This window comes from Rhamphochromis longiceps, linkage group LG5 (genome assembly GCF_057381845.1).
Source record: "Rhamphochromis longiceps isolate RC_006_pf linkage group LG5, R_longiceps_female_GT1.1, whole genome shotgun sequence".
Classification (NCBI taxonomy): Eukaryota; Metazoa; Chordata; class Actinopteri; order Cichliformes; family Cichlidae; genus Rhamphochromis; species Rhamphochromis longiceps.
This window is the reverse complement of record NC_140561.1, coordinates 17,867,115-17,883,569: the sequence shown is the minus strand read 5'-3', so window position 1 is coordinate 17,883,569 and position 16,455 is coordinate 17,867,115. Positions and strand designations below refer to the sequence as shown.

Sequence of the window (16,455 nt, the reverse complement as noted above, 5' to 3'; positions counted from 1 at the left end):
GTTCTCTCTGACCTCTCACGATAATGCGTGCACGTGCGGGCTGATGCCCCACATTAGCTGGATGCCTTGACTCTTGGCTGTGTGCTCCCTCATGCATACGTGTACATACGCAAACACACAGGAAACACACATTCAAGAAGAGTTCTTTATTTTCCCGGTGCACTGTTGCATGAATTCAAACCAAATTCACATATCTTGCTGCAACACATGCACACACACCCCTCTCCCCTATAAGACTGATTGGCTGCTATCTTTAGACTCTGAATAATTCACGCAAGGCTAATTTCTCTCTCTCTCCATGCGATCTCATGACTATATTTAGTAAAAAGAGCTTTCTGAGGATGCAGATGGGTGTTTGTGTTTCCCCATGTCAATTTAGGTGAATTAAATTACTTCAGAGTACATATTAAGCAGAGCGCTTCACGTTTAAGAGAAGCCATTTAACCCCCCTTTTTTATCATGATGTAAATGACTGTAATTAAATCATTCAGACTGTTAGATCCATTGTTGGCCAAGAAGACCTATATCTGGCAGCTGGTGATCTAGGGCTAAATACACACTTCATCCTTTAATCCGTGTAGAGATGCCTGATTAGCTGCATAAATACACCCACGTTGAGTCTGTATCAAAGAGAAAATTTGATGATGTCATTCCCCTCGTCTGGTTTCTCCGTCTCTGCTCATCAGGCTCGTCAGAGGGAGAAAATGAACGAGGAGCACAACAAGCGTTTATCTGACACTGTGGATCGTCTGCTCACCGAGTCCAATGAAAGGCTGCAGCTACATTTGAAAGAACGCATGGCTGCCCTGGAGGACAAGGCAAGGCCTGTGCACACGCGCTCATCAAAGCAACAGCATCATCTCATATTGTTGTTGTTTATGGTTCACAAACCAAATTAATGCGCAGTACAAGACATGTTCTTCTTAGAGGACAGATCTGTTCAGATGCAGGGTCATGTCTGGTTTCTTTTGTTTTGTTTTATTTTTTTCTCAGAACGCTCTCATTCAGGACCTCGAGAACTGCCAGAAACAACTTGAAGAATTTCACCACACCAGGGTTAGTATGGCTTTGGTGAATCACCTAAAAACCATTAAAAAAAACACAATTGTCTTCTTGCTTTCAACGTTCCTGCCTCATAATAACTGGTGACTTTTTACAAAAATACAGTTTTCTTGTCCATGTGTCTTGACTCTTTTAATTTAATACAAATTTTTAGGAGGTGATATGAATCAAGTCATGTTATGGATTAAATTTCCCACAACCATACAAAAAGTAGCTGAAATGACCTCCACTTTAAAAACTAGCTAACCACCTTCAAGAGTTAGTCAAACCTATTGGGAATATTTGCTATAAGCAAGGCTAATTTTGGCATGGCACAGTGACCTGGAAGATTTTGTTACTTTCACACAGAGTCAGGTCAATATGTCTCTATTTTTCTTATACTTAGTGCACAAACAACCAATATCCATTTAGTACTTTAGTTGTTCTAAGGCTGAGCACACATTTTTCTTTAATACTTAATAGAATATTCATCCTTGATAAAATATTTTTGTAAGCTAGACTTTTTACTTGGACTTTTACTTAGCCTTGGTCTTGCTATTTTTTGCTTAAGAAAAAAAATCTATTGTCCATAATGCCTCCATTTTTCCTTTAGGAACGTCTGATTGGAGAGATTGACAAGCTAAGAAATGAGATTGACCATTTGAAACGCCGCAGTGGGGCTTTTGGAGATGGAACTCACCCTCGGTACATATAGCTGTTCCTCTGCGTTCCTCCTCGTTCCTCTGTCCTCCCTCATACCACCATTTATACTTTACCGTACTATCCGTCATTTTTTCTGATCTGTTCCACGTATAAAATTGCAGATCTCACTTGGGTAGCTCCAGCGATCTTCGCTTCTCCGTGGTTGAGGGCCAGGATGGCCACTACAGCACAACTGTGATCAGGCGGGCACAAAAGGGCAGACTTTCAGCGCTGCGAGACGACCCAAACAAGGTGGTTATTGTGTTTTTTGGGGGTTTTTTCATATCCCCAAAGAAACCCCACAGCTCCTTGCATACACACACAAACATGATTGCAGAGATCGAGATCTCATTTCAACTGCTCTTCTAACCACATGCAGCTGCTTACGGGTGCTTAATCCAGGTTCATATCTGCTTTGCTAGTAAGTGTCAGTGCTTGGCTGATGTGTGATGATCCTCATGCCTAACTTCCCATTTTCTACTAACCTCTGTGTCTTCCTGTCTCTCTCACTTGCTGCCATGGACATGCTGTGTGATGTAAGTTTCCTGTTCATCCATTTATTCTCATAGCTGGCCACAAGTTCATATAGTGATTTTTAAGTGTATTGCATTTAATCAGGACTCATCCATGCAACACGTTCTTTATGTATATTTATATGTGTTTTTTTCAAGGATGTGTTGTATTTGTGTTGTATTCAAAAATAACCATTGTTGGTGTGCGTATGCCAATGTGTATATGCTCTCTTTAGGTGTGTGCGGTGTTTGAACAGGACTACCCATCTCTGCGTGGGAGCGTCAGCCACCTCCTTGGCAGCGACATCGAAGCAGAGTCAGACCTGGATGATGATGTTAGCTCAGCCCTGCTTTCCCCCAGCGGTCAATCAGATGCTCAGACTCTGGCCCTCATGCTGCAGGAGCAGCTTGATGCTATCAATGAAGAGATAAGGTGGCGTTTACAGGCACATTACATTGCAGCTTCAGTCCCCGTGGGGAAGTTGGGATCAGTGCAACACCAAGAAAAAAGATACAGATAGGAAAAGTTCACAATACCAAATACAATACCAAACCAGCTACATGAAAAGGAACATGATGACGACTGTGCAACTAAATAAAGGTGCTGGAAAAAAAGGCCCGGAGTCAGACAGAATGCACCATGACCGATAGAGACATTTTATTTAGAGTCATCTCAAGGTCCCCATACTGTAACATAAAGACCCTATAATAATACAGATAGAAAACTAATGATCCACTGATCCCCTATGGGCAAGCAGTAGTGGAAACAAAAAAAACTTCATTATAACAAAAAGACACCTCCAGGCTCAGGAATAGAGGCCGTCTGCTGTGAACAGTTGTGTAGACGAGTAACCAAAGAGAGGAAGGAGGGCACAAAAAGATAACAAAAAAGCATAAAGGACAAAGCACAAACTACGCCAGAGAGAAGGCACAAAGCTACTGGCATATAATAAATGCACTGACAGTGAAAGAAAGGAAAGCAGAGGAGAGGAGGTGCTCAGTGTATCATGGGAGGTCTCCAGAAGGCTGACTCTATAGCAGCATAACTGACTGGTGTTTCAAAGTCATCTAATACACACATAATGGAAAGTTTGATCAAAAAGATGTCTTTTAATCTTAATATTAAAAGCATTGGGGAAGGTTTAGCTCTGAAAAAAAAAAAAGGTCTGGACACTGGTTCCATGCAAGAGGATAGCTGAAGGCTCGGCCTCTACTTTTGGAACCTCTATGAACCACAAGTAAGGCTGCTCTATTGTAATAATATGGTACTGTGAGGCTTTTAAGATGCGATGAAACCTGATCATTCAGGACTTTGTGAATTCAACTTCCTGATTAAAAGAGCTTTTAAAGAGTCAACGGATAAATGCAAAAAAGAAAAAAGTGAGAAGTACAGTTGTGAGTAAATCATCAAGGGGAAGGCAGAAACAAAATGCAATTACTGTATACAAAAAATAGACACAGAGGTGATTTCAGGTTGATAGAACCTTTCACTTATTTTTCCTGCTGAAACAGGATGCTATTTTCTTTTTTTTTTAACAGTTTATACTAAACAAGGTCCTCTTTTTGACACCTCACAATATGCTGCAGGAAAGAAATTGCAAAGTAGCTGCTGATTATGCTGCAAAAGAGCCACACTCCCTCAAAGCAATAAAATCGTAGTTACACTAATGGTGTTTTATATCCATTATTTTGGGATTATTGCTCTTTTTCATCACACTTTAACCAGTTTATTTAATATCATATATTACCGTTTCCTAGATTTACTGAAAACAAGAAACATTTTATCACTGCGTGCAGAACAAGAACTAAAGATGAAAAAAAATTCAAAGTAAATAGGAAAGTAATTATTATGGATTTTAAATTACTTTATCGATCACTGCAAATATATTATCTGTAACGTACGAGTTAGTTAAGAGACAGCAGGCCAAGTGCTCGACTTTACCGGGTATCTGTGCGTGTGCGTGTGACCAGGATGATTCAGGTAGAGAGGGAGTCTGCAGACCTGCGCTCCGACGAGATTGAGTCTCGCGTGAACAGCGGCAGCATGGACGGACTCAATGTGACGCTACGACCACGGGCCCTGCCCACTTCCGCCACTGCTCAGTCGCTGGCATCATCCTCCTCCCCACCCACCAGCGGCCACTCTACACCCAAACATCACGGGCGCAATACCAGCCACCATCTAGGCATAATGACTCTGGTCAGAAAGCACACACGCGCTAAGCCTGTCATATACACACAGACAGCAGTATGTGGAAGTTAAACAAAAGTGATCTTACCATGTGCTGTTTTGTTTCTTTTAGCCAAGCGACTTGAGAAAACACAGAAGGAAAGTAGCAGTAAGTTTGCAAATGTATCTTATATCCAACAGTCTGGGTTTTTGACTGTTTGTCTCACTGTCTACTTTTCCATCTAAGCTGAGTTACCTTTGTTTTTTTCAGTCCCCAGTGGAAGTGGACAAAGCAACTATCAAGTGTGAGACATCACCTCCTTCTTCCCCCCGCAGTTTACGGCTGGAAACCAATTTTGCCCAGTTCACTGGCAGTTTGGAGGATGGACGAGGGTAAATACACACATTCACACGCTCACACTAACAGTAACACGCAGCGAGTAAATGAAGACAAACTGTGTCACACTGGAGAGGACAAAGGCAAAGGTCTAAGTACCAGATTTAACAAAAACATACTACTATGTCCTCTGTGGGCACCAAATTATTGTTGATGGTAATGTAAATGCCATATTAATACTATTTTGGCTACTCTTTGCTGCAGCAAACAGAAGAAAGGAATCAAATCATCCATTGGGCGATTGTTTGGAAAAAAAGAGAAGGGACGAATGGACCAAACTGTTAGCAGGGAAGGACAGCCTCTACCAGCTTTATCAGGTACATTGCAGACTACAAACCACATAACTGCCCACGTTCATCCACACTGTATGAGTGATTGTGCATTTACAGAGAAAGAGACACATATACTTATTTAAACTAATTTAATTACATGTAAATCTTCCATGTCATTTTGTTACACAAGTACCATATAAAATGTTACATGAATGATTAATTATTTGACTGATAAATAAATCTTTGATTTTATATGTTTCAGTTGCATTTTACTCAAAATCTGTGCTTTATGTTTATCAAGTATGAAGAATCAATATTTTGAGAGTGTCATATTTCAGACTTTGAGATGGGGATCGGTGACACTATGACTCTGGGAAAACTGGGCACGCAGGCTGAGAGGGACCGAAGACTGAAGAAAAAGTAATGATCAATTTGTTTTTCAGTTGTTGCTAAAATGATTTAGAAAGCCATCTTTTTTTATTATTTACTTACATGTCTGCCTTTACTTTTAATACCCTCCTTAGGCATGAACTTCTGGAAGATGCAAGAAAAAAAGGCCTGCCATTTGCTCAGTGGGATGGGCCTACTGTTGTCTCATGGCTAGAGGTATTCCACTAATCTGCAAACCCTTCCCAGTTTCCATAAAAGTGACCTCTATTTATGCCAGGCTGCCATCTGTAGGAGGGGAATGCAGTATTATCAGTTACCGAGCTGACACGTGGCCCGATCTGCACTAACTTCTTCTATAATTATGACCATTTATGGGGAGAGTGGTAATGACGTTGAATGTCTTGATGACTCTCACCAGCTGTGGGTGGGTATGCCAGCCTGGTATGTGGCAGCTTGTCGTGCCAACGTGAAGAGCGGAGCCATCATGTCAGCTCTGTCAGACACAGAGATCCAGCGGGAGATTGGCATCAGCAACCCTCTGCACCGGCTCAAACTCCGCTTGGCCATCCAGGAGATGGTCTCTCTCACCAGCCCCTCTGCGCCGCTCACTTCCAGAACGGTAAACAAACACACCCACTGCACCTCAGATAACACAACTAAATGTTTCTTACAGGCACGTAATTATGCAAACATAAATACTTAATACATGAGTAAATAAGCTCCTCGAGCAAAGAAAAAAAAATCCAGGAATGTGACATGAACAGTTTTTCAAAAGCTGATCCACTTTTCGTCTTAAGCTTCACTCTGCACTCTCAAGTGATGCCTCCTCACACTTTTTTTGTGCTTCTGTTCAGACTGCAGTAGAGGCTTGATTCATGCCTTCAACTAGGCTGACTTGTCCTTTTCAGCTGCCATAAATTGCATGGGTTACCGTGGGGAAACAACACACAACTAGTGCCAGATAAAGCTACAAGCTACCTGCCTGAAATACACTCCCTCCCTTGGCATCACTCAACACAATGTTTGTCTCTGTGTGTGTGTGTCTTTTTGTCTGTGTGTGTGGGTGCGTGGGGGTTGAAATGTGTGAAAATATACATGAGTGCATTCTTGGGTGTGTTTGTGTGCGCCTGCGTGTATGCATGATTTTTTTTTTCATGTCTGTGTGTGTGTGTTTGGGTGTGTTCTCGTCCTCTGAGCAGTCCTCCGGAAATGTGTGGGTGACTCATGAAGAGATGGAGAACCTGGCTTCCTCCACTAAAGCGGTTAGTACCATCTGGGTGCTCCCTTCCCCATTACCCCCACCTGACACCCTCTCACGCTCACGCTGTCCCCACCGTGACACACATATGTCCTCTCCTGGAAGACCCCTTTCAAATGTCGACTAAACCATACACTAATATGCATCAATGCTTCTGCTGGTATTTGTATGTGGATTGGATGCTAACTGATGTAAACTGTGGTCATGTGATCTGCGTCTTCATGCAAAGGTCAATTAATACTACGAGTGCTGATATGTAATTACTGCAAAGATCTTGCGTGCGTATGTTTCTGAATGTTTAGTATGTGTGTGCTTGATTAGCTCCTGTCTCTCTAACTCAAACATTATCTTTACCATGCTGCTACTCAGGAGAATGAGGAAGGCAGCTGGGCACAGGTGAGGCTGCTGATCTGCAAAAATCTGTCTACATACAGAGTGAAAGTGTACAGAGGCTCACACACAGATATTGCCACAATTGTGTGGCTACTCTTGTGAGGACATGCGACAACATAATGCATTCTTTTGCCCCTTCCTTATCACTTTCTCAGTGCTATTGTTATCTGTTATCTGATATTAAACCTAAAAAGGTTATAAACCTCAAACAGGCCTTGGTGTGAAAGGGTGTGAGGACTCTAAGGACTAGCATTCGGGTCTTCACTGTTTGATATGTCCTCACTTTGATGATCAAAAACTCAAAGTGGTCCCCATGTAGATAGCTGGACAGGTACACACTTAAATAAAGTTACAATTCAAGTTACAGTGTGTAAAATAGATAAAACCAATAGATATCAGTAGATAGAAAATTGCACTCACCCTTCCGCTTCAGTTACGGTGGCTGCTATAGGACAAAACACTCTGGCTGCCGATCATCTGTGGACAATCTGTAGCTGTCGATATGCCAGCTGTCCATATCTATTCATTCTGATAGAGGATATAAAACTGGCGCTCTACGTCTGTGGCCGGTCTCTGGCCACACGCATAAAACTTGATTAGGAAAAATGGCGATCTCCATCTCCACCACTGTATACAAGATGGAGGGGTAACACAAACCAGCAGTTATTTCTATGTATTTGTTAATGGAGTACCGTATTTCCCGGACTACAAAGCGCACCTGAATATTAGCCGCACAAGCTAAAATCAGGGGAAAATCCTGTTTTGTACATACATTAGCTGCACCTGACCAAAAGCCGCAGGTGTTTCAATATTGACTTATCATTATGTAAGAGAATATGCACAAAGCGAATTGTCAGGAAAGAGATGGCTGTTTGGAGACACACCCCTTTTATTAATATTTTGAAAATCAAGTTATGGGTACATATTTGCACATGTGCTGTGCTTCATAAATGAGTAACAAATGTAGTACATAACAGTAACCTACAGCACACCAGAAAAATAGATTCGGACTACCTTTTAGGCTCAGGTGCAGTGACACGGCTTTAACAAGAAGAAAAGTCAGTCATTCACCACCATCTTCCTGCGCACTAAAACCACCAAAGTCCTCTTCTCCAGTGTCGGAAACGAACAGGCTCAGGATGGCTTCGTCATCCACTCTCAGCTTCTTTCCTTCGTTGTCACTTTCAAAACCAAAGATAATCCTCATTGTCATTGTCGGAGTCGAACACCCTCTGAAGGGCCGTGGCGGTGTCCTCCTCTTCATCATGCAGCAGTCCAGCCCTTCGAAATCCGTTGGTGATCGTGGATGTTTGCACACTTTTCCACGCTGTCAGAATCCACCGGTAGAGTTGAGCACAACTTGCTTTTCGCAAGTTTATCGCCGCTCGTCATCCACGCCTCCCGCTGAACGCATAGCGCTACTTTGAAGTTTGTTTTTCGCGCTACTTGTACGGCACTATGTTGCCTGGCGGATGGACATGTGACCAACATACCACTCTTGAACCCCGATCCTTCCGCCAGGCAACGTAGTGCCGTACAACAGCGGAACAAACAAAACAAATCGTCTTACGATATCACAAAAATCATGGACAATCTATAGAAAAGCCGCACCTGACTAAAAGCCGCAGGGTTCAAAGCTTGTGCAAAAAGTAGCCGCTTATAGCCCGACATTTACGGTAATTCTAAGTTTATGAGGATCCATCAGTTTGTTGGAAGATGTAATTATCAGTGTGTAGATATAAATAAAATAAACACTCAAAAATGAATGACTGTACCTTTAAGTCAACTTTGTTTTCAGATTATATATAAATAGTAATAGCGTATGACATAAATATATAACAATGATATGAAGTGATAATTATTTTCTACCTATTAATAGGTGGGTTATATAGCTTAACCAGCAGCTGTTGTTGAATGTAAACAAAATATTAAGTCTGTTGTTAGCATTCTTGAGTCTGTTAACAGGGGTATAAAAAGCACTGAAAACATTTCTGGCTAAGAAAAACATGAGTGCTACTTATTTGTCTCAGTGTACCACTAAGATATTAGCATAACCCAGATTGCCTCAGGGACAGATAGATAGAGAAAGATAGATTTGTACTATGTAAAAGTGGTACCGTGTAAAGTAAAATACACTAGAAGACAGATTTTTTTTAATATATGTACATAAAATGCAGTGGAAGCGATAATATATACACGTGATATATAGAAGTAATAGATATGTAAAATGGAGCCATAAACATTGTTCAGTCCAAATTATTCCCTGTGAAAAATATCACAGACAGTTTTTCTAGTCTTTCATCTTTCTGTTACACTCATCATTGGATGCTGTTCTCCCTTACAGACTTTGGCATATGGAGACATGAATCATGAGTGGATAGGAAATGAATGGCTGCCCAGCCTTGGTCTGCCTCAGTACCGCTCCTACTTCATGGAGTGTCTGGTGGACGCAAGAATGCTGGACCATCTGACCAAGAAGGACCTAAGGAGCCACCTCAAAATGGTGGACAGCTTCCACAGGTCTGTAGCTGTGGCCATTAGCTTAGCTTCTGTTTGATACGCTTTCTCTTTCATCTGCTAACTGGGTGCATTAGCAATGGAGATGAGGAGGCTAATGGTGTATATGTGCTGCTCTGTGTTTGTGTCGGTCTGTGTATTAGGGCTAGTCTGCAGTATGGGATTATGTGCTTGAAAAGACTCAATTATGACAGGAAAGACCTAGAGCGGCGAAGAGAGGATAGCCAACATGACATGAAAGGTAGAGTTTACACACACCCTGATACACACATAGTGATAAAAAAAAAAACATAACACAGATTCATAAGCAAGCACGCATCGACACATCGAGAGTCTCGTCAGGCCAGAGTACCACCTAGTGGTTTTATCTGATAGCGTCAGGTTGGACTGAGCATTCAAACAGCTGCTCCTTCAACTGTCAAAAAGCCAATCTTATGATCTAAAACCTCACTTGCCAAAAGTGCTCCACACACACAGACACATGCACACACTTAGACCTAGCCAGACCTCTCGCTCTTCTGACCTTGAGTTCAGCACATGAACTTGACTCAGCTGTCGTGTCAGATCAGAATCCTGCCCTGTTTACAAACGCATAAACACACACACACATGCACACACCCCGTCTGTTCCAACTTCGAAAGCTGGCTGACAGCTGTGCTTTAAATGAACAAAGGGAGTGTGCCCGTGAGTTGACACTATGTGGACCTGCACATTATCTCTCTATTGCTTTCTCTGAACTTTTCTACAAATGACATTTATTTATTTTAATGTTGACAGTCTGTCAGCATTGGTATGTACCATGTATCGGATTTATTCTTCCTTTATTGTAGATGTTTTGGTGTGGACCAATGAGCAGGTGATCCACTGGGTCCAGTCCATTGGTCTAAGGGAGTATAGCGGCAACTTGCTGGAGAGTGGCGTTCATGGAGCGCTCGTCGCTCTGGATGAAACTTTCGACTACAGCAGCCTAGCACTCATCCTGCAGATTCCTATGCAGAACACACAGGTGGATATAAAAGAAAATAGATTGACTCCTTACACTCGACATGGAATGACTGAACTGATTTTTAGGGGAAGAAAAGTTGGATTTTTGTATAACAAAATTGAAAGTATAGTTTTGTCCATTTTACAAGGAATTATGAAAAAAGTACAAAGTCTCTGTGCAGAATATTGACTTAAACCTAAAATAAACCAGTAAGTTGTGTTTAATTTCAAATTGCAATATCTCACACATTTTACCCATTCGATTTTTGTATAGTGAACAGGTATCTTTACCCAGAATTCAACTATTTTCTGGCCAGGTTTCAGTACACATTAGCAATCTGGCCCAGTTGTCTATATTTAAAAGTCATAGGCTCCAGCCTGCCTGCAACGCTGAATTGGATATGCAGAAGAAAAGGGATGTACTGATTGATGGATGTTCAACCAAAAAATGTTTCTTTATTTAGAGGTTGTTTTACTGTATTCAACGGGTTTTTGTTTTTCAGGCGCGACAGGTTCTGGAGAGGGAATTCAACAACCTGTTAGCTTTAGGGACTGACCGCAGACTCGAGGAGGTACCTCTCAAGCTGCTATATAAATCAAATACAGTGTTGTTTGAAGAAGGCAAATTTCCTCACCTTGCTTTTCTGTCTTTGAAGAGTGGAGATGACAAGTCCTTTCGACGCTCTCCATCATGGCGCAAGAGGTTTCGGGCACGTGAAGGAGGGACTGGGCTGGGGATGATGGCAGGCTCCATGGAAACGCTGCCAGCTGGCTTCCGCATGCCGTCCATGTCCATGCCGCCTTCTATGAATTTGGCATCCAAGAAACAGCTTCAACCTGAAGGTATGTTACAATACTAAGCAATACCTAGTTCATTTTCTGTATGTAGCTATGAGCCTCACTGTGGTTGCCTTGACTAACTGCATGTCGTGTCCTCTCTGTCTTGCTGTGCTCAAAATCAATTGCGTGCAATGCTCTCAAGCTCCTCCCCCAGCAACCCCGAGACTTGATCCCTCGGCTGTGCGGACCTATTCATGTTAACTACTCTCTACTTACTAACAGGAGCGTTAATGCTGACAGGTAAGCGAACAGAAGCTGGACAGGATACTGTGGTCACAGCTAGCATTGTAGGACTCTAACTTTCAAGAGGCAATTAACAAAAGGTGTGCAGGCTAAGTCTGAGAGTTTACTACTGCATATACAATAGATCAATCAAAGCAGAAGCTGTATCCAAAATTTTAATCATCATCAATCAATTCAGTTCTTTTTTATATAGAGAGAGAGCTCAATCACAATAAGAGTTGCCTGAAGGCGCTGTATATTCTAAGGTAAAGATGCCTTCTATGAGCAAGCATTTGGCGATAGTGGGAAGGAAAAACTCCCTTTTAACAGGAAGAACCCTCCTGTAGAACCAGGCTCAGGGAGACAGGACAAAAGAGACACTGTGGAAGAGAGCTAAAGACTGGCAGCATGTTGTCATCACCTACCTGAGCTGGTGGATGGCGTTAACACCCAAGTAGAGAAATACGACGGCTCGAGAAAGTAGGATTTTCTAATTCATACCATAGTTGCAGTTACCAAAAATCTTGGATGAGTTTGAATCTTGGTGACCTTGAACTCAAGGTCAAGGTCAGAAGTCAAGTTTTCTGAAAATCTTTGAACACAATAAATCAAGTAAGATGTCGTCTGGTATTTTGAAATTGATGCCATAGTTGGATCTGCTAGGAGACTGAGGGGTAGCTCTGGCAACCGCCAGTATTTTTAATAACTTACTTTTAATAACTTTGATGAATCAAGAAGCAGGTGCAACTTAATTTTTCTTTTTTTTTTTTGTTCCACTTTCCTCATCTTCTTTTCTCTCTTCTAGTGCATTCTCATTACCTATATGGACATATGCTTGCGGCCTTTTGAGAGTGATATGCCAAATCTGGAGAGGGAGACCTGGGTACCTCATAGGGAAGGCTTCGTCCCTTTGTTGCCCAGCCTCACCTTCCAACTTTCACCTCTCACCTCTTCTTCGGACACGTGCAATACAGAGGCCAACTCTGACCTTTGAACTCTTGAGAGTGCACATTGGCTGCGCTCGCTGCTGTAATGGAGGCTCATCCTGGTCTCTCCCAGTTTACCCCCGTGCTCCCAGTAGCCTTGTTGTTGTGGTTGTTGTGCTCCTGCTCCCCTGATCTCAGCTGTGGATTTTTTTCCTGGTTGTAATAGTCTCAACATGGCCAAGCCCAAACCAATCTTCCTGCGTCATCATGTCCTTTACAAGAAAACAGCGTCAAAAAGATTAAAGGAGATGGTGAGCAGGTGTTGGTTTGGATTTGAGAATGATGAATACTTGTATAAATGGCAGATCCCACCACACGTTACCCCTCTACCGGTTATGCAAGGTATTACTCATTTATCTCTGTACATAAAATGGATGACTTATGTTTTTTATAGAAATATTATATATAAATATATATATATAAATATATATATATTGGGAATATATATGGAAAACAATATAATATTGCTGTATGAAACCCAATGCCCTGTATTCAATAGTGACTGTTCTCTCTCTCTTTCTCTTTCTTTCTCTTTCTCTCTGTGTCGGACCTTCGTGTGTCTTTTGCTGTATGCTGTGCGTGTGTGAATCGTTGGTGGGAGGGACTCACTAAGGGAGGTGTGTGTTTCCACAAGGACTCTTCACAGGTTCATGGGTCCAATATCAGACTTCTCTCTTTGCCTCTTCTCCCATTCCTTCTTTTTTCCTTCTCTTCCTTCTCTTTTAACACAATGTAGCTGTTGCCTCTCCTTTCTCTGCCTCTCTCGCCTTCTGTATGACACTATGTAGCCTAGAATAGAGAGAATCCTTTAATATGAAGTGTGTGTGAGAGAGAGTGTGTGAGAGTGTATGACTAAATGAGTCTCTGTGCTTGAGACTAGTAGATTTCGTGTGAAAAGGCCAGCCCCAGCCATGCGACCATGACTTTCTCTGTGGATGGTAGTGTGACCACTGTAGCTCTTCTCTGTTGATTCCTTACATTCTCTCAAAATCAAACTGTAAACTGCTGCTCAACATCAGCCAATGAAATCCACATGAAACTGCTCCACGTGACAGACTTGTCTAATGTTGCTCTGATTGAGCAGTCAGTACTCTTGGCTCACCAACTCCTCATCCAATAAGAACACAGCAAATGAACCAGTGAAGTGCTGGATGGGTGTACAATCTTTTTCTTTTTCTTTTTTTAAAAAAGTTTTTCCAAGGTGTCTAAAAGGTGTAACGTGCTATGTGGCAGCTATGAGTACTGTGTCTTTATTCCAGGTGTGAAACAATGCTGACAAATCAAGATTTTATTATTTGGCTATTTAAAAAGAAGTGTAATGTATTTATGACACTATATAGACATAAGTAAAGCTGCTTTTTAAAGATTTGGTATCCTGTGTTCCTTGTTAAGTTATATGTGCCAGCGTATTGTATTATAGGCTAAAAACAACACTGGACAGTGTATTGAAAATGGTCTTTATTGTAAGAATTAAACAGAAAATATCACTTTTCAGAACATCTACAAATACACAACAATCTTAGTTATAAAAGTCCAAAATAAGTTAGCAAAAAAAAAATAAAAATGGCAAATCCACTCTGTAGAAAAAGGGAACGTATTTACAACACTAGCATTCATAATCAGTTTAAATTAAGCAGATCTTGGTCAAAACTGCCATGGTACATATTGGCCCCATGAATAAACTCTTGTTTTTTAAGCATTAAAACTCACACACACAAAAAAATGAATGAAAGATTAGGGAAAGCTTTTGAAGAGGAAATCTTAAATTAAGTAAGGAAAGAAAACTGGATCTGTCATTCCTCTGTGGCTCTATAAATCTGGAGGCAAGCCTAACAGGGATCACGTGTAGTAAATATGTGTTGGGTTCATGCAGCAAAGTCTTTGAATCTCCTGTAGCTTTGACAAACAGGTCTGGAACATCGCATAAGGCAGGGAAAAAAGGGAACAAAGCCTCAATGTGAACAGGAAAAGTCAGTTTGGCTAGCTGGCCCGTGGATCAACAGAGCTGCAATACTTGTCAAATGGAAACATTTTTTAATTTGGCATAAGACAAAATAATTTAATCAGCAGAAGCACAAAATAGACATAATTTAGGATTAAAGGTCACTGCTTTTTGTTTGCTCGCTGTGCACCTACTGGCCGGCTGGTCTAAGGGTCTATTTGGGAATGTCCACAGGAAAGGCCACAGGTCCATCTACTGCAGAGATGCTGTCCACAATGGAGGTCAAGGCCCGCATGTTCCCCTGCTCTGGAGAGTCTGCAACGCTCAGGAGATCTGCAAAAAGACCCAGTTACACACTGAGTACCTGTGAAGGTGCTACCTAGTCTACCTAGTTTAATGGGACTAAGTGAACTGTGCTTACCCTCGCTGCTGTAGCTCTGCGTGCACTGCTCTGGAGTGCTGCTCCACTCCGGGCTGCTGCAGCAGGTGCTGCCTGAACTGGGCTCGCTTGACGACGACACCTGTTGCCATGGCGATGCACACACACAAGTTGCTGTCAGTCACTCTGTTATGATACAGCACACCATACCACCCCACACAGAAAAACAACACACACTAAAGTGCAGTGTACTACCACGAACGCACATATAGTTAATGCATCCCGTGACCCCACTCAGAGGCAAATGTACACGATGAAAAAGACTTTCCATTACTATGACGCCTGTCACAGGAGTTCTTGTCAGTGTCTTTAAAAACACTAATGAGCTACACTGGATCATGTTTTTAAAAACCTTTTAAAACACAACATTTTTGCTCATTGTATGGCTGAATACATACTCACAATAACCTCAAACCTTATCCAGAATGAATAAATCAAAAGGAACATGAACAGATAATCAAATTTACACATTTTTGATTTGACATTTTACCCCAGTCATTTTTTAATGTAGTATTTATCTTTCTCTTTACTGTACCGCTCATTTTTCTCCCATATCTTCTGCCACTTTCCAACTAGTGCTGTTCCCAACTCTGTTTCCCTCTTGGCTGATTTCTCTGTTATTTTGAATTTCTCCCTTCCCTCGTCCTGTCTCTGTCCTACTTACTCTGGGTTGAGTTGGACTGGGCCGGTAGAGCAAACCCTGCTGTCCTGTCTCAGTGTCCTGCTGGTTGAGGGAGGACACCAGGGCTTGGAGCCTTTCAATATACTGGATGGCGCTCCGCAAGATCTCAACCTTGGGCAGCCTCTGGTTGGGGTTCATCAGCGTGCTCCTCTTCAAAGCATCGAAGGCCTCGTTCACCTTCTTTAGGCGTCTCTTCTCCCTCAGTGTGGCTGCTCGCCGGCGGTCCATGGTCACTGTCTTCCTTTTACACAGCTTACAGGCCCAGGGAAGACACTGACCTGGGCAGTGGGGCTCGGAGTGAGGCGACATGCTGGATGGAGAGGCTTTGTCCTCGGTACCTGTCACTCCAACTCCGACACCCCCAGACAGGTTCCCACACAAGCCCATCATGGAGTTCCTGTCCTGGTAGCCAGCTTGGTCATACGCCCCGGGCAGGCGAGAGGGGAAGTAGCTGTCCCCTCCTTCATAGAAGCGCTGGTCAGGGAAAAAATAAGGGTTGGTCTCAAAAAGCTCCATACTGGACAGTTGTGGTCTGGATACAAGGGAACAAAGATCCCAGCTTTCCTAGGAACTAGTCTTCAGTATGCGCTCTTCTGTCCTGTGTCTGGAGTTTGCGTTGGAGTGTACGTGTGTGCACCTATCTTCTTCCCGGCCTGAGTTTGTGATGAGTGGAAGACGTGTGGAGAGCAACTGGTGTGGAGCAACTGT

At 42.3% G+C, this 16,455-nt stretch overlaps 2 protein-coding genes across 2 annotated transcripts in view; one reads left to right on the top strand and one right to left on the bottom strand.

The window, feature by feature from the left end:
- The window catches only part of ppfia4 (PTPRF interacting protein alpha 4), a 65,104-nt gene extending 51,129 nt beyond the window's left edge, over window positions 1–13,975 (top strand). Inside the window, exons 11-31 of the mRNA XM_085406226.1 lie at window positions 687–818; window positions 994–1,056; window positions 1,655–1,746; window positions 1,866–1,995; window positions 2,492–2,688; window positions 4,227–4,455; window positions 4,559–4,594; window positions 4,697–4,818; window positions 5,027–5,139; window positions 5,433–5,514; window positions 5,619–5,700; window positions 5,903–6,103; window positions 6,684–6,746; window positions 7,112–7,138; window positions 9,480–9,655; window positions 9,796–9,893; window positions 10,483–10,658; window positions 11,140–11,208; window positions 11,293–11,479; window positions 11,619–11,716; window positions 12,504–13,975. Of these exons, the coding sequence (XP_085262352.1) occupies window positions 687–818; window positions 994–1,056; window positions 1,655–1,746; window positions 1,866–1,995; window positions 2,492–2,688; window positions 4,227–4,455; window positions 4,559–4,594; window positions 4,697–4,818; window positions 5,027–5,139; window positions 5,433–5,514; window positions 5,619–5,700; window positions 5,903–6,103; window positions 6,684–6,746; window positions 7,112–7,138; window positions 9,480–9,655; window positions 9,796–9,893; window positions 10,483–10,658; window positions 11,140–11,208; window positions 11,293–11,479; window positions 11,619–11,677 (2,334 nt within the window). The 3' untranslated portion in view covers window positions 11,678–11,716; window positions 12,504–13,975. The remainder of the gene's footprint in view (window positions 1–686; window positions 819–993; window positions 1,057–1,654; window positions 1,747–1,865; window positions 1,996–2,491; window positions 2,689–4,226; window positions 4,456–4,558; window positions 4,595–4,696; window positions 4,819–5,026; window positions 5,140–5,432; window positions 5,515–5,618; window positions 5,701–5,902; window positions 6,104–6,683; window positions 6,747–7,111; window positions 7,139–9,479; window positions 9,656–9,795; window positions 9,894–10,482; window positions 10,659–11,139; window positions 11,209–11,292; window positions 11,480–11,618; window positions 11,717–12,503) is intronic.
- Window positions 13,976–14,491: 516 nt separating this feature from the next.
- Window positions 14,492–16,455, bottom strand: myog (myogenin). Its single transcript, XM_085406224.1, has 3 exons — window positions 15,730–16,455; window positions 15,048–15,147; window positions 14,492–14,959 (listed from the first exon to the last, which is right to left on the bottom strand). The coding sequence occupies exons 1-3, from the start codon at window positions 16,261–16,263 to the stop codon at window positions 14,841–14,843; spliced, it is 753 nt and encodes a 250-aa protein (XP_085262350.1). The 5' UTR covers window positions 16,264–16,455; the 3' UTR covers window positions 14,492–14,840.